Raw genomic sequence first — 23,186 nt, 5'->3', positions numbered from 1 at the left:
TTCTCTCTCTCTCTCTCTCTCTCTCTCTCTCTCTCTCTCTCATAATTTTTTATTTGCAACTCATCATTATTGGATATTAAGAATGTTTATTATTAATTATAGGAGAGGGATAGGTATGCCGCCGATATTAAGTATGCTAGCGGATAGCACCAATAGGAACACATGATGGAGTATCATTCAGGAAGGATATGAGGGTCCTTTCAGAAAAAGGGAAGAGAGAGATAGACACAATGGGTGCTAGCATACTTGATATCGGCGACATATCCAACCTTTTTCCTATTAATAAAATGTCAAGCAAAATAGGAAGGCCCGTTTCTCCATGCTCACCAACTTAGAAGGATTGGTGTTGAAGGTGAACTTGTGGTGAAGGCCGTGCTATTCCTCGCTTCCAATGTGTCTACTTTCAACATTGCCATAATCTTGCCGCGGATAGTGATTACATCCCCTATGGATCATGTTCTCGTATAAGAATTCACACTTGGCTCCATTTAATCTCTCTCTTCTTTTAATTGATTTTTATTTTGAGTGGAGTTCAAGTGCATTCTCGTATAAGGACCTGATCCAGACTCTCTCCCAACCTAGTATTTCTGATAGCCTCTTGGACTTCATCCATAGAATCTTAAAATCATCATTCACACTAATGAGGACAATAATGTGTGAAATTTTAGGGATATAAGTGTACATTTTGCCCCACTTTGGAAAGTATTACTTCTATTGTTTTTTTTTTAGTTTCCAAGTCTACAAAAGAAAGTGCTTAAAGTGAATCAAGAACCGGTTCAAGCTTAAACTAACTTGTCCAAAGGTGGGACCCACTCATTGGTACCACATCCTCTCTCCTACAAAATCCTGAAGATTATTCTCTTTCCTTATCACCTCACAAGATCTTGAAGATGTATGTAGAGATTTCTTTTTGATTTAGTCAAGATTGCAAGATATTGGCTAATATTGCAGTAAATGAATAGAATTTGTTAATTTTAGAAATAGGTTCTCTCTTTCTTCACACAATATCTTAGAGAATGAGGATTTTTTTCAAGATTTAATTTAATTTAATTTTCTTTCTTTTCTTAAAGAAGACTTGTAAAAGGAAGGAGGCAAGACCAAAGCCCTATAAAAGTCCCTTCATCCCCCCTCCTACAAGGATTATTCCCCTTAGTTTATTTTCTAATTTATGCTTAGTTCTCTTTTCTCTCTCCCTCTCTTACTCTCTTTAGTTTTAGTTCTTCTTTATTTTTGCTTTAATAACTTTTGTAATAGCTTTTTATTTCAATTAATGCAAGCACTCTTTTATTTTTATTCAGCCTTTTATGTTTATGATTTATGCAATTAAGTTATAATTTTTAAGTTATAGTTCTAAGCTTAGATCTAGGTGACAAGATCACGAGCCGTGGAGCATCTCCTTTTCAAGTTTAGTTTTTTATTTTTCAAGATTTGTTTTCTCCAGGCCTAGAAATTTTAGATTTAATTAATTCCAGATCTAGTTTTTAGGATTGCCAGTATCTCAAATCACCCAAGCTCTCAAGTTCAAGCATTAATTCAGGTAGGTAAGCTTCTTCAATAGTCTTCTCTCCCACTCTCATTCCAGTCTTCTCTCCCCCTCTCATTCCCTCTTCTGACTATCCTTTCTTTTTTAATTTAAGATTTTAATTTCAATCGTTATATTATTGCTTTCCCTTTTCCCCAAGGTTCATGGCTAGTGTATGAGTTGGTTTTGCTCCTCTTAGTCATATAACCATCATTTTATTATTTTTATTTTAATTGCCTCACTTTCCCTAAAGCCAAGTAGAGTAACCCTTATAAAAATGACTCTCTGGTCAAGTAGGAAAACTCATATTATGATGCATCCCTCCGGTTAAATAGAGAAACCTACTTATGAGCTTCTCTTTAGCTTTATCCCATTTCTTTTACTTTATTTTTATTTCAATATTTTTTTTCTTTCATTGCTTTTTAATTGCGTGGGTTGTTTATTTTCAGTTATTTATTTATTTAATTGCGTGACTTGCATATTTAAATTATTAGATGACGAATGGTTAGGATATTATTTTAGATACGTATGTTTAGGATGATAGTTAGAATTAGATCACAACCATTAATCGGTTCACTTTTGCATTATTAAAAGAAGTAAAAAATAAAGTGACTGTTATCCCTGTGTTTGACTTGTAGCTACACTGATCCGTACGCTTGCGGTTATATTTTAAATCCTACCAAGTTTTTGGTGCCTTTGCCAGGGAGACAGTTCCATATCAATTTTTGCTTTCTTTTGGTAAATCGGAGTGCTTTGTTTGCTTTGTTTTGTTTTTCTTTTTCTTTTATTGAATTCTTGAGAAGAACAACTTACAATAGTAGTTGTATCGGTGGAGGTCGCCAAGCCTCACAGTATGATAAAGACAGGTTTTGCTTTGTAGCAGTACTTCAAGAATTGACCTGAGCAACCCCGGATCCCTACCAGTAAGGTAAAAAAAAAAAAGATTTTTCTTTCCATTCTTTTGTGCTTGTCTTACTCTAGTTGTGGGTAGTTTTCTATTGCATGAGTGTATGGACCCATGATTCTACCAATTGTTTAGTAAGAATACCTATTTTAAGAATGACAGAACAACCTAAGCCTACTTTAAAGGAAAGATTCTACCCAGCCAGATTAGCCCAACCTTCTTGCATTAGATTACCAGCTAACAAGGGAAACAATTATGAGCTTAAAATTCAATTCATCATCATGTTACCCCACTTCCATGGGCTATCCTCCGAGGATGGTTATTTGTTCCTGAGAGAATTTGAGGAGGTTTGTGTCATCATTAAGATACAGCAGCTCAGTGATGATGCTATTAAACTTAGATGCATTACCTTTTTCGCTCAAGGATGGAGTAAAAAGATGGCTATATGAGTTGCCACCTAATTTCATTACCACATGAGATCAATTTATGGTAGCATTCTTGAAAAAAAAATTCCTTACATCAAACAAACAAACTTAAGAGCGAGATCATGCAATTCCAATAAAAACCTCAAGAGTCATTTTTCAGACTCATGGAAAGGTTTTAAGACCTTCTCTAAGAGTGTTCCCATCATGATATTGACAAATAGCATATTTACCAAATAATTTATGCAATGATAGACTACCATACCAAGCAGATATTGGAGTCTATGTGTCCTCCAGGCTTCATAGCTTATGCAGACAAAAACGAAGCTTAAAACTTTTTGGTTGACCTGACTGAAAAGACAAGAGAATGGGAGTCTACTCAGAAAACTAAGAGAACTATAGGAGGTAAATAGTACTATGTCGATGGGATAGTAGCCAAGGAGGCCCATTTAGATAGCCACATTAAGAGAATAAAAGCCCTTATCCCTAAAGCACATGCCTCAGTCCACCAAGTCCAAAATCAGGGCTTTATGTGTAATTGGTATCACTCCCCTGGACATATAATGGAAGAATACCCCAATAATTATAGGGACAATAAAAGTGTTAATGCTCTTTACCCAAACAACCCGTTTAGCAACACTTACAATCCAAGGTGGAGAAATCACCTTAATTTTTTCGATAGCCAAGGAAATCAAGGAGGTCCATCCAACTTTTTCAACCAAGGGCAACCTAGTACCTAGAGGCCTAATTTTGTAACACTACCTAATTCTTTCCCTCGGCCTAATCTAGGTCCTCAGTCAAATTTGCTAGGCCCCCTCTCCAATCACCTTATCAACAATCCTCGGGATTTACATCCATTGAAGAGGTGACAAGAATTAATGAGCTAGAGAAAAGCATGGCCCTTCTCATGACAAGCCACAACAATGTGGAGAGACAACGCACCCAACTAGTCACAATCATGCATGAGAAGGAGAAAAGAAAATTGCCTAGTCAGTCAGAGCCGAATCCTAGACATCATGTGCTGACTCCATAAGGGCTACTTGCTCCTCAACTTAATATTGTACAGAATCAACAACACCAAGGGCCCTCCAACCAGTGTCATACGATATATGCTCTACGGAATGGTCAAGAGTATCTATAGAATGGTGCCACTCCTTCTCCACCATCTGACATTTTCTGTTGATCTTCCGACTATCGATGCTACTACTATGCCTCCCATTTCAGGTTCGTCAGATGGACGTAAAGAAATTAAGAATGATTTGGTAGAAGCCACAAAAAATGATTGTATTAATAAGAGAACTTTTAACAATGTTTATATTTCTCCTATCCCCTATCCTAACTTTTGATGAATAAGAAGAAAACATATTCAATGGAAAAAATCTTAGAAGTCTTCAAAAAGGTAGAGGTAAACATCCATTTTTTGGATGTCATGATTCAAATCCCAGCCTATGTCAAAGTTATCAAAGACTTATGCACTCATAAGCACACCACAAGTGTGCCTAAAAAGACGTTCTTGATAGCTAATATCAGTTCAATGATCACACAACCTATCACAGTCAAGTATAAGGATCTCAGGTGTCCCACCATCTCTTGTATCATTAGCAACACTCGTATTGATTATGTCCTACTTGACTTTGGTGTAAGTGTGGACCTTCTACCTTATCATGTTTAACAACAACTTGGATTAGGAGATTTGAAAGCCACAGGGACCACTCTCTAGTTGGTCGATCGTTCTGTCAAGATTCCGAAAGGAATGGTCGAAGATGTCCTATTTAAGGTAGAAGAATTTATTTTATTATTTTGGACACTAAACCCTTTACCACTAGAGATAAGATCCTTATCATTCTTAGGAAACCATTTCTGGCTACCAGTAATACATTAATCAATTGCCAGAATGGTCTACTAAGGATATCTTTTGGCAATCACACTATAGAGTTCAACATGTATAGGTTGGGCAAGCAACCCATAATTTCTTCTGATGATATTGATGAAGAGGTCAATATGCTTGAGGGTTTTTTTGATGATATTATTAAAACTTTTGATATTGACTTTGATTCAAATTCTAAGAGTGTATGGAAGAATTAGAGGATGAAACTGAAAATTTCTTCTCCAAGGTTTGGAGTCTTCATACACCCATGGAGCCCATTGGTCCTTTATCAAATTCTCTTCATAAACCCTCAATTGTTGAGCCCCCTAAGCTTGATTTGAAAAAGTTGCCCTCTAACTTAAGGTATGTCTTCTTAGGAAAAGGTCAAACTCTACCAGTTATTATTGCCTTAGATTTAACTTCAAGTCAAGAGGAAGAGTTGATCAAAGTTTAAAAAAAAAAAAAAAAAACTTTAGGTTGGACCATGGCAGACATTAAAAGAATTAGCCCCTCAATCGTTCAAAACCTTCTAGGGAACCATAAAGAAGGGTTAATCTTATGATGCAAGAAGCTATCAAGAAAGAGATCCTAAAGTGCTTGGATCATGGTATCATATACCTTATTTCTGATAGCGAGTAGATAAGTCTAGTGCACGTGGTGCCAAAGAAGTTAGGGATCACAGTAGTCTAAAATGCTGAAAATGAGTTGATCATTACCTATGTCCAAACAGGATGCGTGTGTGCATTGACTACAAGAAGTTAAATGCGGCAACTTAGAAAAACCACTTTCCTTTGCCTTTTATTAGTCAAATGTTAGAGCAGTTAGTCAGATATGAATATTATTGTTTATTTGATGGTTATTTCGGTTATAACCAGATTCCCATTGTCTTAGATGACCAACACAAGACTACCTTTACATGCACCTGTGGAACCTTTGCTTATTGACGTATGCTTTTTGGGCTTTGTAATGCCCCTGCCACGTTCCAAAGATGTATGATAAACATTTTCTCAGATATGGTGGAGCAATTTTTGGAAGTATTTATGGATGATTTTTTTATTCATGACTCCTCATTTTTTAATTGTTTGCATCATCTTTCTTTAGTACTCAAACGATGCAAAGTGACTAATTTAGTCCTCAATTGGGAGAAATGTCATTTTATGGTTACACAGGACATAGTGTTGGGTCATGTCATTTTCAAAGAAGGGATCAAAGTTGATAGTGCTAAGGTGGACTTAATTTCTAATTTACCACCTCCCAAGTCAGTTAAGGACGTTCGTCCCTTCTTAGGTTATGTAGGATTCTATCATCGGTTCATCAAGAATTTCAGTCACATGGTTAGACCTCTCACCAATATTTTAGTTAAAGAGCAACCCTTTGAATTTTCTAGTGAATGCCTCATGTGTTTTGAGTAATTAAAGAAGATGTTGACTACAACCCCCATTATTCAAGCTCCCTTATGGACTGAGCCCTTTGAATTAATGTGTGATGCATCTGATTTTGCTATAGGGGTAGTATTAGGGTAGAGAGTTGATAAATTGTCTCGTATTATCTATTATGCTAGTAGAACTCTCAATGATGCACATTTGAACTACACCACAACTAAAAAAGAATTTTTAACTGTTGTATTTGCATTAGAAAAGTTTCGTATATATCTAATAGGTTTTCATGTAATTATTTACACTGACCATGCAGCTATCAGATACCTTATTCAGAAAAAGGATGCCAATGCAAGTCTTATCAGATGGGTTATGTTTTTGTAGGAATTTGACTTAGAAATTAAGGATAAGAAAGGTAGTGAAAATTTGGTTACAGTCCATTTGTCCTAGTTACCCAATTCTTTGACTGTGAATACTCTGGTTAACAAATATTTTTCTGATGAGCAACTCTTTACAACATCTAGTGAACCTTGGTTCACAGATATTATAAATTTTTTAGTTACAAACAAGACTCCGGATCATTGGTCTTCCCAAGAGAAGTACCATTTTCATTCACAGATTAAGTATTTCTGTTGGGATGATCCTTACCTTTTTAAATCATGCCCTGACCAAATTATCCGGAGATGTATCCCTGATCATAAGCACCATTCTATTCTTTCCTTTTGCCATGATCAGGCTTGTGACGGTCATTTTGGGCCTACTAAGACTGCGACCAAGGTATTGCAATGTAGATTTTATTGGCCCAATCTCTTCAAGGATGCCTTTGCTTATTGTAAGGCTTGTCCTTCTTGTCAGTCTTTAGGAAAAATCAGTCGAAGGAATATGATGCATCTCAACCCAATCCTCGTGGTTGAGGTTTTTGATATTTGGGGAATAGATTTTATAAGCCCCTTCCCTAAGTCATGTGGATATGAATATATTTTGCTGGCCATGGACTATGTGTCCAAATGGATTGAGGCTCGTGCTTATAAGACCAATGACCATAAGGTGGTCATTCAATTCTTAAGGAAAATATTTTTTTTTCAATTTGGTACCCCTAGACCTATCATTAGTGATAGGAAAAAACATTTTTGTAATAAGCCTTTTGAGGCCTTAGTGAAGAAGTATAGGATTACCCACAAGTTGGCTATCCCATACCACCCCTAAACCAGTGGGCAGGTAGAAGTGTCCAACAGACAGATCAAGTAGATTATAGAGAAGAGAGTTAACCCAAAGCGAAAGGATTGGTCTAACCGTCTGTTGGATGCTTTGTGGGCCTATTGGACTACTTATAAGACCATACTTGGTCAACCTCCATACCGTTTGGTATACAGGAAAGCGCACCACCTTCCTGTTGAGTTAGAGCATCGTGCTTTTTAGGCGATTAAGAAATTCAATTTTGATTTTTCTACCGCAGGAGCTCATAGAGGTCTCCAACTATTTGAGTTGGAGGAATTACGAAATGATGCATATGATAGTGCAAAACTTTCCAAGGAAAAAACTAGAGCTTTTCATGATAGACACCTTGTTAGGAAATATTTTATCCTTAGTGATAAAATTTTGTTGTATAATTCGAGATTGCATATCTTTCCAGGAAAACTTCGTTCTCGGTGGGAAGGTCCTTATCTTGTGTAAATAGTATTCCCTCATGGTGCCATAGAGGTTATGAATCCATCCACTTGAGAAATTTTTTAAGTTAATGGGCACCATCTGATATCATTCTTTGAGTTGCCTTCAATGCATGATACAGATGTCATGATTCTCCATGAGCCTTTTTATGATGATATTTGATCTCATTCGGTAACTGCCATTCCTTTGTCCTTCTTGTTCTTTTGTCTTATCATTTTTTTTTCTATATTGAGGACATTGCACAATTTAAATATGAGGGATTGTTTGACTATTTAGAACTTGAGGTTACTTTTAAGAGTTTTCCAATACTTTATACATACCCTACAAAAAAAAAAAAGAAAAAAAAAGAAATTGAGATCTAGGATCCATCTTGCTACTACAATCCCTATTGAGAGGATGGTAATGAGTATATGTCTTGAAGTGGGATCTCACTTAAATGATTTAGAGATACTTGTCTTAAGGTGTAGGGCCATTTGTTAGTCGGTGTCCTTGTTCTTAGGTTAGAAGTTGAGACCATATTCTTGGTATGGTATAAAAATATATGATATGGATATGCAAAGAAAGTGAAAATTGGTAAAAAATTAGAAAGTAAGTATAGAATTTGTAGGAGTTAGACAGAACACTGCGCTTCATGAAGCACAGTGTTTTGATCGAACCTCTTAGGAAGGAACACTTTCGAAAAGAACTTAACATCACTGTCTTTGTTGGCATAAGCATAAAGCAAAGCTTTTTCGTAACTTAGGTTTCTGGTGTTTGCTCCACCATGTTATTCAGGCCAAATGTAGTGGAATAGAATGAGTTCTCTACTAAAAAAAAATATATATATATATATATATATACATTATAATTGGTCAACACTCCAAAACCCTAGTTTATGGTCCCTAACTTACAATGTGGTTTGCCTTTGGATTGGTCGTACTTTAAAAATACAAGGGTCATCCCTATTTGAAATGTGTGATTGTTATTAAATCTAAATGAAATATTAAAGTTCAAGTGTGGAGGTTCCTCGATTGATGTGTTTTAATTGAAAGATGGTGTGTGTTTTGTAGTTGTTGGAAGCTTTAAATGGTAATTTTTCAAGTTAATTTGAATTTTGGGTGTATATTCACTGTAAACACCCACGAGACACAACTCGTCCACTAGGGTAACTTAAGGGTTTAAAGACTTATTGCATGTGCTAAATGTAACCATAATTCCTACGAAAATGAGTTAGATTTTTTTTTTTTTTTTTATTTATTTGTCTTGTTTGAGGATGAACAAAAGTCAAGTATAGGGGAATTTGATAAGCACAATAATGTGTGAAATCTTATGGATATAAGTGTACATTTTTCCCCACTTTGGATAGTACTACTTCTGTTTTTCTTGTTTTTTTTAGTTTCCAAGTCTACAAGAGAAAGTGCTTCAAGTGAATCAAGAACCGATCCAAGCTTGAACTAACTTGCCCAACGGTGAGACCCACTCATTGGTACCACATCCTCTCTCCCACAAAATCCTGAAGATTATTCTTACTTCTTGCCACCTCACAAGATCTTGAAGATATTATGCAGAAATTCCTTTCTGATTTAGTCAAGATTGCAAGATATTAGTTAATATTGCAGGGAATGAATAGAATTTGTTAATTTTGGAAACAGATTACACAATATCTCAGAGAATGAGGATTTTTACTAAGATTTAATTTAATTTAATTTAATTTATTTTTTTAAAGAAGACTTGTAGAGGGAAAGAGACAAGACCAAAGCCCTATAAAATCCCCTTCCTCGCCCCTCATAGAAAGATTATTCCCCTTAGTTTATTTTCTAATTTATGTTTAGTTCTCTTCTCTCTCTTCCTCTTTCACTCTCTTTAGCTTTAGTTATTCTTTATTTATGCTTTAATCACTTTTGTAATAGCTTTTTATTTCAATTAATGCAAGCACTCGTTTATTTTTATTCAGCTTTTTATATTTATGATTTATGCAATTGAGTTGTAATTTTTAAGTTATAGTTCTAGACTTAGATCTAGGCGACAAGATCACGAGTCGTGGAGCATCTTCTTTTCAAATTCAAATTTTTTTTCAAGATTTGTTTTCTCCCAACCTAGAAATTTCAGATTTGGTTCATTCCAGATTTGATTTTTAGGATTGGTAGTATCTCAAATCACCCAAGCTCTCAAGTTTAAGTATTGATTTAGGTAGGTAAGCTTCTTCAATAGTCTTCTCTCCCCCCTCTCATTCCTTCTTCAGACTACCCTTCCTTTCTTAATTTAGGATTTTAATTTCAGTCATTACATTATTACTTTCCCTTTCCCCCAAAGTTCATGGCTAGTGTATGTGTTGATTTTACCCCTCATAGTCATCATTTTATTATTTTTATTTTAATTGCCTCACTTTCCCTAAAGCCAAATAGAGTAACTCTTGTAAGAGTGATTCTCTGGTCAAGTAGGGAAGCTCATATTATGATACATCTCTCGGGCTAAGTAGAAAAACTTACTTATGAGCCTTTCTCTAGCTTTATCTCATTTCTTTTACTTTATTTTTATTTCAACATTTTTTTTTCTTCATTGCTTTTTAATTACATGGATTATTTATTTTCAGTTGCTTATTTATTTAATTGTGTGACTTGCGTTTTTAAATACTTAGATGACGAATGGTTAGGACGTTATTTTAGATACATATATTTAGGACAATAGTTAGAATTAGATCATAGTCATTAATCGATTCACTTTCGCATTATTAAAATAAGTCAAAAATAAAGTGACTATTTTTCCTGTGTTCGACCCGTCGCTACACTGATTCGTACACATGCAGTTATATTTTAAATCCTACCACACACCCATAGAAGAGAGGCCAAATAGTTTCTCTTCATCGTTGTAATTGTGGGCCTTACACACTTACAAGTTACAATCTCACCAACTGCATTAGGTAATTTTTCAAATAAAGGGATTTGAAAAATTAGATTCAATATATTGTAATTGGCTAGGGGCTATTGGACGTTTGAAAAGATAATCATCATATTTAATGATTAATTATTAATTTTGAAACCCCCACTCTCTTCTGAATCCTTGCAACTTATTAGGTCAAACTTGACTGATCTCAGTTTTTGAAACTCAGTCAAGCATGACTCTTTGTATTCCCTTCAAGTCTCTTATTCTACTGTAGAAAGGGCATTCCTAGAGTTTCATTCGGCCGCTGTTGTCCCAAATTTTTCGCCCGTTACTTCACCTACCACTAACACTTCAGAATATGGAAAGTGGGAGGCCCCACCCAGGGGTTTTGTGAAGGCAAACTGTGATGCTGCCCATCCACAGGGAGGGGTTTCTGGTGGACTGGGTATCATCTATAGGAAACATGATGGGCATCTCCATAAAGCACTCTCCATCCCTCAACCCTTTGCCTCTGCGATTCAAGGAGAAGCTGTAGCTATTAGAACGACGCTTTCGTAGGCTCTCGGTTATGGCTACACCCGTCTTCTAGTTGAATCAGATTGCAAGGAGATCATCGACTATATTCAAGATCCACGCAGTTTTCCTCCAGGCGAGGTTGCAGTAGTTATTGAGGATGTGCACAAGTTATGTTCTTCTTTTGCTTCTATATCTTTTCACTTTATTCCACGGGCTATAAACTCTATTGCAGACGCCCTGGCAAGGAAGGCCTTGTCCATCATGTGTAGGACAGACTGGCTTATTACCACTCCATGGCTCCAGGACCTTTGTGTAAATGAGGCTATTGGCTATACACATGGTTATTTCCATCAGTAAATTTTCTTTCCACCAAAAAAAAAAAAAAAGAGTCTCTTATTCTAGCTTTGTATTCCTTTCAGTAACCAGTAACTCTAAAGAGTTGAAAAGAGAGGTTGGAAGTTGGAATAAAATCTGATTCTCCAAGTCCTGAATTGTGAATGGATCTTATCAAGTTAATTAAAGTGAGAAAATTTATGAAATATCCTTCTATTATCATTTTAGGATAAAGCTTTTTTTCATTAGTGGCTGAATGATTTGACGGTTAAGATGTGAACCCCATTACTCTCACCTCTGTGGGTTCAAATCCTTTGCGGTGAGAGGTAGTAAGGATCTAATGGCTGGGAGGCCACCGACATACACCCCAGCCGTTAGATCTTCATTGCTACTCATTGTCTCATCACAGAGGATTTTTATGCCCTCTCTCCCCCTTCATATAAATGGTCATGATGGGTTGGGATTCTCATTCACCGTGGGCTTAGGAAAACTTGGTCCTTTTATAAATTGATGGTTTTTCAGCTTTTCTTTGTTAAGCTTCGTAGTCTGATGATGGCAATGCGCCAATACCGTACATGGTCTATTCTGTCTTTTTTGTTAGTCTTGTCCTCTATTGATAGTAAGGTGGATAGTGGGGGTCAAAGTCTAATCTTTCGTTTTGTTCTTTCAAGTCTGGGTATGCCTAGATTATAATCTTGTATATAATTATTTATTTAATTTCATTCATTTATTGATGTATAAAAAAATAAGTGAAAAAATAATTTTTGATAGCAACGTTAGGGCTGGTGGGTTTGGAATTTAGGGCCTATAAAGTTTATGCCCAAATTCTAGTTGGTAAACTCCACAAATGACCATTGTCGTTAGAAAGTTACTATTTTTTTTTTTGGTAAAGAAAGTTACTACTTCAGTTCTGAATTGGTAAGGTTGGTTCGAAGACGGTTGAGATGTTTATTATTATTATTATTATTATTATAGGTCAACTGGGATGACAGCTCAAAGACTATCAGGGCGGCGTCCCAACTCCCAACTCAAAGAAATCGGCCTAGGAGGGGGAATTTTTTTTTTTGGGGGGTGGGGGGTGGGGTAAGAGGGGGGAAGATGGAGGGGGCTCAAACTCAAGAGTCAAGACATGCCATGGCGTTCCAATTGAGCTAGTAGTTGTTGCCAGATAGAATTGTTGACCATAAAAGAAAATTGTTTCATTGGAACTGTTAGTCATGTTGAGCATAGTTTTTATCAACGGTACTAAGGTACGAATGTTGCAACCTGATGGTCAAATGATCGAAACAATATCTTGACAATTTCGAGGTAAGACTGCATAGTTCTCATACCCTCTCCCTCTCCGCCGACAATGATTATATCCCCTCCCCTAATTAAGTATTTCTGATGAAGAGGGAATTGTAAACTTTAGACACCACAACCTCACCAAAAGCATGAGGCAATTCTTTAAACAAAGGGAATAGAATAACTAGACTTGGCATATTGTAATTTCATTGGCTAGGGTTTTTTAACGTTTGAAATGATAATCTTCATATTTAATGATTAATTAGTAATCTTGGAACCCCCGCCCTCTTCTGAATCCTTGCAACTTGTTAGGCCAAACTTGCCTGGTCTCAGGTTTTGAAACTCAATTAAGTATGATTCTTTGTATTATTTTCAAGTCTCTTATTGTAACTTTGTATTCCTTTCCTTAACCAATGACTCTTTAAAGAGAGTTTGGAACTTGGAATGAAATCTAACTGTCTAAGCCCTGGGTTGTGAATAAGGAGATATTAAGAGAAAATTGATGAAATATCGTTTTGTAAAATGATATATCATTTTGTTTTTTGTTTTTCCTTTTTCCTATAAGAAAAATATCATTTGTAAATTGATACACTCTACTGATGGCAATACCTTAGATGGTTGGTTAATTCAAGCTTTTTTGTTAGTCTTGTCCCCGATTAATGGTAATGTCAAAGGTGGGCATCAAAGTCTAATATGTTATTTTGTTTTTTCAAGTCTAAGTATATGATACGAACGTTTCTATGAACGACATATTTTCAAGTTGCAAGTTAATTTCGATGGTAACTACCTTCTAGAAGAGAGCTGATCAGGTTCATGTACGAGAATTGATACAGTCTACTGATGGTAATACCTTAGATGGTTGGTCAATTCAAACTTTTTTGTTAGTCTTGTCCTCAATTAATGGTAATGTCAAAGGTGGGCATCAAAGTCTAATCTGTTATTTTGTTTTTTCAAGTCTAGGTATATGATGCGAACGTTCCTATGAACAACATATTTTCAAGTTGCAAGTTAATTTCAATGGTAACTACCTTCTAGAAGAGAGAGCTGATCAGGTTCACGTACGAGAATGTACGAGAACGTCCTTGATTATGGATTTAGAATCAATTTTTTCTCTCTTCATTTAATAGATACTAAATCCATGGACCAAGGACATAGGAGAACATTCTTGTATGTGAACCTGATCCGTTCACTCTAGAAGAATGGAGAGGAGAGAAAGGATTTTTATATATTCAATACCCCTTACATCACATCTCTTACTATATATATGTAACATCCTAATAATTGTCTACCCCCTAACAGAAACAAAATCTTCCCTAGGAGGCTCTACATGTGATTTACGTGTTTTTCTCTGCCAAGTTGGATGCTATCGTGGCAGATGTGCTACTCAACACTTCCATGTCATGCTGAGTCATAACAATATACCTATACGATAATCTTATACATCATTCTTTATTTAATTTCATTCATTACTGATTCATAACAAAAAAATAATAATAAAAAAAAATTAACTGAAAAAATAATAATACAGTTTGGCCAATCCAAGCGGTGCTTAGAACCCTACGATTGACTGGGCCACTTGTATTTTGGTTGATGATATTCTTCTACTAGCTCAGCATTTTAGTTATGTTTCCATTCTTTATGCCTTTTGTAGGCTAACTTCTAAGGCTTATAATCTTGCTGTAAGAGTTTCAAATTTCTTTCAATCTCATGTATAGGCTTGTTCCTCCCACTCTCTTCTTAATGTGTTTCTGTTTTCCATACAGGCTCTTAAGTAATAAATCATGGTAGTCTTTTAATTTTAAAACTGACGAATATTTTTTAAATATATATAAAATGCATGACTTGCAATCACCACGTTGGCCCAGGTCGACGCACTAGGTTTTTGACAGGGTGAGTCGAGTTGAAAAACTTAATTTTCCAACAATGGTATAGCCTAGAATATTAAAAAGAAAATGTTTGTGTTTTTTAGTTGATTTTTTTTTTTCCTTTTTTCCTTTCAGAGTTTCAAGTGACCGTTTATTAAGATATAAACATTATATAAAGCATTATAAAGCAGAGATCTTGATTTGAGCCCTACGAAGATTTGAATGGTGGAACACCATATATGATATATTTATTAAGATATAAACATTATATTAAGCATTATAAAGCGGAGATATTGATTTGAGCCCTACGAAGATTTGAATAGTGGAACACCATATATGATATATGATTTGTCGAGCCAAGTGGTTGAGACAATTGCTAGAAAGTTTACTGACCCCAAGCAATTGAGACAAAGCCTAGAAAGTTTAAATTCTATTTATAGATGTGTCTTGTTGTCACTAATTCATTGAAGATATTGTAACTTTTTGATAGCCCTCTTAAATTATTCCTAAAAGTATTTAAGATAGGAATAAAAAAGAGTTTTCAAAATAATTGGAAAGTGAAAGATTATAAAAACAGTTTTTTTTAGTAGACTTGTGAAATGAAAGATTTACCTTTAAAAAAAAAAAAGCCAAAAAAATATGTTACAATTTATTTTTTCACCAACCTTCGATTATGAGAAGAGTTTCCCTTTACAAAGAGAATAATTAATGTTCTAGTCATGTGGTGCCTACACCCAAACAGGGGATGAAATAATGAGCTCGGTCTTGTGAAATATGAATATTAACCCAACCCGATTGATGCCAGTGCATCCACTCTCATTGGTCCCTACATTGGTGGAAAGGCCAATGTAGGGGCCACACGGCTAGACAATGATCTTTTGCCCCTTTTTTTTCTTTTATAATAAATATTCAATGTTTGAAAAAGTTAAAATTTAAGAAACATATTGTCTACATAGAAAATTTTAGGGCAGGTTGTCTACAACTTAATTTTGATCCACTTTCAGGTTAAAATGATCTCTCCAAATGTCATTTTAACGATTTTAAAAAGAATTTAAAAATAAAAAATCTGATAAACCTAAGAATCTACCAAGTGCTAAATTGGATGGCTCTCTTTTATTGGACAAATAGACCCTTAGGTTCCCTATTTATATGTTAAATTCAGCTCAATCAGAATTTACCAAGTGACAAAATAGAAATTTGAAAATTCAGTACAATAGTAATTTGAGTATACCGTATACTTGCATGAATGTACATGTGATAGAGATACACACCATTACATAAAGGAATTTAAAAAAAAAAAATATTTTTACAGGAATTTGAAATGTGATATTAGTAGGAATTAACAACAACAATCTCAGCTTTAATCCCAACTTAATGGAGTCAACTACATAGATTCAATCGATATTGATAGGATCGCCACATTATTTTACCACATGACAAAATTTTGTGGACTGTCAAGAAAACTTATCTTGATGGGCCATGATCCCTTTTATATATATATATATATATATATATATATGTATACTCAATGGGCCGTGAAGTGACATTTTCCACTTTTTATTCAACCAAAAAAACACAGCCCTTGGGCTCCAATCTTGCCACCCATTTCATTTAGCCCATTTGGAGTCGGGACTCGGGACTAGTCTAGCCCATCTTGTAGGTCTGGGCTTCATTGCATTTAAATGGGTTTTGTCCAAAAATTGTGCTATGACCTATAAGTGGAGGGTTTGTAAGGATCAAAACAGACCAAAAGCTTCTTGGGTTAGGACAACAGGACCTTCTACACCATATAGAGAGTGGGGACCAAATGAACTATGTGGCCCAGCCTCGACCGCCTATCCTTCACCAGATTTTTTTGTATTAAATCTATAGGAGAATGTTTCATGTCCCGGACCTGTAGGGGTTGCACCAATACAGGGGGCTAATAGGAGCACACCTGGAAGCATCAAGAGTGCGGGTAGTTCCCACTTCATGGGGTGGAACAGTCATTTTACCTATCTCTTTGTTTGGCTGCAGCCGGACATATATTCTTGGAAAGACTAGGAAGGGAAAGTGGTTTCCAAAAATTTTGGAGTGGGGGACTTTTGATCTCTTAACTGTTTTTCTATGAAGAGGAAAGGCTATTGTGATTTTGAGAAGGTGTTTTTTCAACAAAATTTTTCTCTCAAAAAAATGTAGATATATGTTTCGTTTGGTTGCAAGGGGAATTAGATTTTCCCCACTCATTGATGTTTGATCGCTTGATTGCAGAATGGGTGTATAGTGTTTGGTAGACTTGGCCACTCTAGGAAGTACCAAGCAATGAGATGAACAATCAAATGTAAGAATTTTAGGGAGAAAATCTTCACAATGAGTGGGCCTGCCGCTGGTATAGAACGTCAGATTGAAATCCACCATGACACAGAGAGGTGTGAGACACCACAAGCCTTGGATCGGCATCACATGTCATGACAAACCGTCACTATATTAGTGATTTAGACGTATTTGGAACGAGGATTGGGCTACTCGAGTGGGAATAATCTGGGCTATCAATAGGGGTGTTAAAGAAGCCCGATCAGTTCGATCCTGCCTAAACCCAAATAAGGCTTGTGCTAAAGTTTTTAATCCACAGGGTGGGCTTGGGTTGGGATTTTCAGGTCTAAGGCTGTATTGTTTATATGTATGTATATATATATATATATATATCACCACTGACATCTATATCATTTTAATCCAAAAAATCACAACTACATTGCATATTCTATTTTTTATTTACCACTACACACCATCAAGGGTGTTAATCGGTTTGGTTTCAATGTATACGGTGTGATTCGATTTGGTTTACATTTATTTGATTGAAACCAAAACTGCACCATTTACTAAACGGTTGTAGTTTCAGAAAGTACAACCGTTTAGTAAATGATTTTGGTTTCATAGTTTTTAAATAGTTTTGATTGCGGTTTATTTCATACAGATTTTTAACGGTTTGCAATCGGTTTGTTAGTTTATTCACATGCGTACAAAAATTTGCTTTTGTTAATAAACGCTTCAATCTTATATCAAATTAAATTATGTATTGAACAAGCAAGGATTTAACTACATAACTACATAATCGGAGTAAATTATTGAATAGACTGTTGGACAACCTTTATGGTGTTTAATTCTTCCCTAAATTAAGCCATTATGTTTTGTTAAAACAAACAAATATTTTATTGTTATATGGGTTAATCGGATCGGTTTAAAAACAGTTCAATTTTCATGGTGTGAATTCAGTTTGAAACCAACAGTTTAAACAGTTAAAACCAACCCAACCCATTTATTAAACTGTTTTGCGGTTTCAGTGTAAATGGCTCGGTTCGATTTTAGTAAACAGTTTCGATTTCAAATTCACATCCTTACACACCACCGTTCACTTTCACCAACCTCACATAGTAAAGAAAAAGAAGAAGATCAATCAAGGCTAGGCAGGCCCAATCAGGGTCAATCAGGTCTTGATTGGGTTGGGTTGGGCCTGACAACATTGGGATTGGCTGAGATATCTAAGCCCAATCTAAGATTGGGTTGAACTTCTTTTTAAAAACCCGAGCCATGACATCCCTAGGCCTCTACTAGCATGCTGGTGTGCACGCGGGGCTTGCCGCATCTGTTGGCATAGCTGATAGCCTTGGCTGCGTGGCTGCAGGCCCGATTGGGCTATGTGCTTGCATAGCCCTACTGGCTAGCCACCTCATGCACAACTAATGAGCCACCTCAACACATCCTGGGACCTTGGATGCCATATATCCATAAACATGCATCATGCCCACAATGCATCCCATGCATACCATGTCATCATCCATATCATTATGCCACTTGCCACATCAGCATGACATTGTCTATCTCACCAATGCTTCATCAGAAGATGGGACCCACTAGCCGCATCATCATTAGAATGCCCACAATAACACTCATTTTCTATAGGAGACCAGATCCCTTCCAAACCCTAAGAAACACTACCATACACTGACAACTGAGCTTGTAAACCTTTGAACTACTACTATATTGCCTGCATTTCCTACGTTGACTAGTCACTTCCAGATCTTCCTGGACATTGCCAACTCATCTAGAAGCATTGCCACATCACCTGTGTACCCATTAATTGTTGCCAACAATGAAACTCACTGGCTACTGCCGCCAAACACTACCAGATGTCCAACATGGTATCTCTATTAGTGATTTAACACATGGGCTCAATGTTCAATGGTCTAGATTTAATATTTTTGATCTCACAGATACTAAAAATTTGGTTGAAGGATACTTCCTTGACCACGCGGCGAAAGAAACCTTTGTCCTTTGACTACTAAGTAAAATCTTAGAACGAAAGAAAAAAAAAAAAAAAAAAAAAAACCTTGATTAGGGTTCTTATTTTACTGACTTAAATAAAGAACAGTGATAAGATAAAGAGGACAATAGTGCATTCACGGTCGATTACAAAAATGGATTTTGGGAATTGGTATTAATCGAAATTGTGGTCAACCAATTTTGTTGATTCCAATTCGTTTTCTAAATCCACGAACATAGTAGCCATTGAATGCTTTGTACTCTATAATCCCTTTATAAAGAATATGCCTATTAAGTGGCATATTATCCTTTGACACTTGATTAGGGTTCTTATGTTTTGAGGCATTATCATTGGTTGTCACCCGTTTCCCGTTGACTTTTATCAACATTAATCTTGAATGTTGCTCTTGGTACTCTTTGTTGTTCAATGACGGTTCAACCACATCATCAGCAAACCGAACCTTCTTATTGGATTGACATTTTACCTTGCCTAGTATAAATAAGGGAACACAACAATAAACTTAAAATCAGTTTATGAGGATTAAATATACAAATTAACAAAATCTTATATATGTTGCATTGAAGGTTTCAAATTTCAAATAAATTACATTTCAAAGAATATACCAAATTATGTTACTAGATGGAGCATCATGAAGTAAATAAATAATAAAATATAATTCTTTTACATTATAATATACATAAACAATAATGAATTTTAGATATTGTTAACCAAAAAAATATACTAACTTCAATTGGATAACTGAATGATTGGAGATAGATTGACTTCAATTATTCACGTAGGAAATAAACAATTTCTTTCTGATTGCAAGAGAAATAAAGGGAAGAGAAGTGAAATTAAATAAATAAAAAAAATTGTTTTTTACTCGAAAACATTTATATCTAAATATTAAATTTCACTTCATATTACAACCAAATTCCTTGATTTAAGATAGTAAAAAAAAAAATATTTCATTTAAAAATTTTGATTAACATATTTAATAAAAGTTTAATATTTAAAATAGTTACATAATCATGATTACAAAAAAAATCATTTATGTTTGTCTAGAACTACATCCCTTCCATTTGATTACAACCAAAGCCAAACCTATTGAAGGAATACCACAAAACAAAACATGGTTTTACATCAGTAACACCCCTTTAATAAAAGGATTTTATAGCGAGGAAAAAAAAAAGAAAAACCGAAAACAAATTCTAATCTAGACTTTTATGCAACTCTAATTTGAATTTTCTATGAATTCCTAAGAAATCCGAGACTAAGATTATAGAAGTCTAAGAAGTAAAAGAAATGGAAGGATCATTTTCTATAAACGGAGAGGGGTACAAAAAAATAGAAATCATACCACCACCCAACTCAAGTTCGACCTTCTTCATGAATTCTGAGAGGAGACGCTTATGAACTTGATGAGCCACCGTTACTACGCCTGCTGAAACTGCAAAAACCGCCATGATTCCGGCAATGGTGGAGCTTTCCATCTCTATCTCTCTCTCTCTCTCTGGATTAAGATATCTTCTTATTTATCAAGCCCAAGGTGAGGCCTCAAACATCAGAGAAGACCTCTTTTAAGGAAATAATTACTAGAGCAGACAAGAATTAGAACATTTTCAACATTAAAGACAACCCAAGAAAGAAAGAAAGACAGGGAAGAAGATTCAAAGAGAATGAAAGAAGACTTAGGTGGAGTAGAAGCAAAAGAAATAAGAAGTAGCTTTGGACTTCAACACCTAATCCAAGTCCCCATACGCCATTGACTTTTGTTGGGACCTCACAACCAGTATTTAGAAACCAATCAACCTTTGGATTTAAACCTACTACTTTTTTTTAAGAGAGGATATTTTTTTTTCTTCTTCATGTCACCTATGCTGTTTTTCTTTTGCCATGTAGAATTCTTTAATCTACTTGGACATATTTTAACCATATCACCTATCAGGTACTAGGGTTTTTCCATCATCTTATAAAAAATTCATGTCTTTTCTTCCCCCCTTCTTTTTGAATGCTTCAACAACTCATCTTCTTCAAAGTACATTAATTTCCAAGGGTAGTAATGTTTTTGCTATTTTAACTATTTGATAGATGATGAGATGGATAAGAGCATGTTTGATAGTTTATCCAATAATAATTTATACAATATATAGGGGTTTATCTCTTTATATTTTCAAATAAGTCATGTTTCAAACATACTCAAATGTTTTAGACAATTTTTTAAGCATTAGTTTGGCATGTGATTATGTCACTTTGGATTGGATAACACCGGATCTTGTTTTATATATACGTGTTTTATACAGGTACGTATATGATCTACATATGAGAAATTTTGTCACTTTGGATTGAATAATACCGGACCTCACTTTATATGTATGCTTTTTATACAGGCACGTATAGGATCTACATATTTTCCCATATCTTTTGTCTTATATAGCATAAGATGTTTCCTATTTATATAGTATGATTTTTTATGTCTTTTACCTAACCATACTTTTCATACACCATTAGGCTCTTAGCCTCCAACCCATTTTAATTCTATCTTGTTTGTTGTCTCTACTGAGATTTTTTATTTTAAATTTTAATTTGTGCATATTTCATGCATTAGTCATCTTTCTCCGACTTCCTTGATAGGCTAGAACTTTGTATGTATATGCATGTGGCGCATGCATATGTGGTTACATGGGCTTTTTTGTTGATGACAAATTTTTGTGGTTTTATGGAGCAGACCCCTCTCCTTACCAATTGTGCTAGGATTCTGTTTTTACAATGCAAGCATATAAGTATTAGTGATTTTCATTTAAAATAAGTTTAAATTAAAGGAGAGGGATCCACATACTGCTCGCTTATATTGGCATCTTCCACATGCCTACATCTTTAATGAAGAGAGAGAGAAGAAAGAGTGACAATCTTTGTGAGAGGACATATACTATGAACAATGAGATCCCATGAACAATATATGCCTTTTTTTTTCCATAAAATAAAATATGAAAAATATTCTCTGAGCCTAAGGTGCACTCCACACCTATAAACATTTCACTTTTTCTTCATTTATTTAAGGGGAAAAAAAAAGAAGAAAGAATGTGTGTAAGTATAAGGTACGCCTTAGTCTCAGATAGCCTTTACCCACAGAAAATAAAAAAACAGTGACCTTAGCTATTTACCATATATAGATGACCACATAAATGAAGTGTAGTTTAAATTTTTTGGTAGAAAATATATTTTAAAATTGCTTACATCATGTTTAGATTTCATTAATTCCAACAGTTTGCAATTTTCCACTATACATTTGATATGTAACATTGGGGATTCATGCATTATCTTCTCATCTTAACTCCTAAGGAAAGGATCTTGTCGTTTATGTCTTCTTCATAATCATGCTTTGCTCATCCATTTGGAAGTTTGGAAAACATGAGGAAAAAAATTAATCATAATGGTGGCCTAAAATGTAAAAAATCACACTTGAAGCTGTAAAAGTTTCAAAATCTCAGAATTTTACACTAAGAAGATACAAACAAAATGTAGCCAAATGAAAAAAAAATAATAAAAAAAATCAGACATTTTACTAATAAAAGTTGAAAAATATTTACTTTCTCTTGATCCACATAGTGAAAGGAATCAAGGATCATAAATCTCCCCTACTTTATAAAGTTTGATGCTACCCTTAGATCCCAATCCAACTGAAATAAAGATGGAAAACTTTTCACAATGGATGAAGAGATACTCGATTCAAAAATCGATGAATGACCTAACTTCTGAAACTAATTAAGGGATAAGAATGCTCCTACTATTTTTTTTTATTAAGGGTTTAACTTGTTGTCACCATATTTGGTGACACTGGGTTTTTATAATCATTCGATAATTTAGATGATGTTGAAATATGGATAAGAAGATGCCATCATCTCATGTTCACATGTCAAATTTTAGCCTAATTAGAATAAACTACATAGCAGAACAAGCTCTAAATAATCTATTGTAACACCATGGAGAGTGAAAAGGGATTGTTTCACTGTGACTTTTTTGTCTATATTTTGTAGTCATATTATTCAATATTTTAAGGTTAGTCAGGAATTTCACATGCAAAGACAATTGTACCAAACCCTTACGTTGGTAGCAGGTGCTTTTTGTTCTTTAATCCCCTCTCCTCTAGGGGTGTCAATTGGTCGGGCTGGTCTGATTTCGATCGGGCTTAATCAGGCTTGAAGACTTTCAAAAGTTGTACTGTGTCCGCCCATTTAACTAATCGGGTTTAGTTATTGAGGGCATG

At 35.0% G+C, this 23,186-nt stretch overlaps 1 protein-coding gene across 1 annotated transcript; it reads right to left on the bottom strand.

Moving 5' to 3' along the window:
• Positions 1–19,004: 19,004 nt before the first annotated feature.
• LOC122075792 lies at positions 19,005–20,566 on the bottom strand. Its single transcript, XM_042640959.1, has 2 exons — positions 20,280–20,566; positions 19,005–19,408 (listed from the first exon to the last, which is right to left on the bottom strand). Exons 1-2 carry the CDS (start codon positions 20,410–20,412, stop codon positions 19,110–19,112), a joined length of 432 nt encoding a protein of 143 aa, XP_042496893.1. The 5' UTR covers positions 20,413–20,566; the 3' UTR covers positions 19,005–19,109.
• Positions 20,567–23,186: the final 2,620 nt, after the last annotated feature.

This window comes from Macadamia integrifolia, chromosome 4, assembly GCF_013358625.1.
Source record: "Macadamia integrifolia cultivar HAES 741 chromosome 4, SCU_Mint_v3, whole genome shotgun sequence".
Taxonomy (NCBI): domain Eukaryota; kingdom Viridiplantae; phylum Streptophyta; class Magnoliopsida; order Proteales; family Proteaceae; genus Macadamia; species Macadamia integrifolia.
This window is presented reverse-complemented; position numbering and strand designations above follow the sequence as displayed.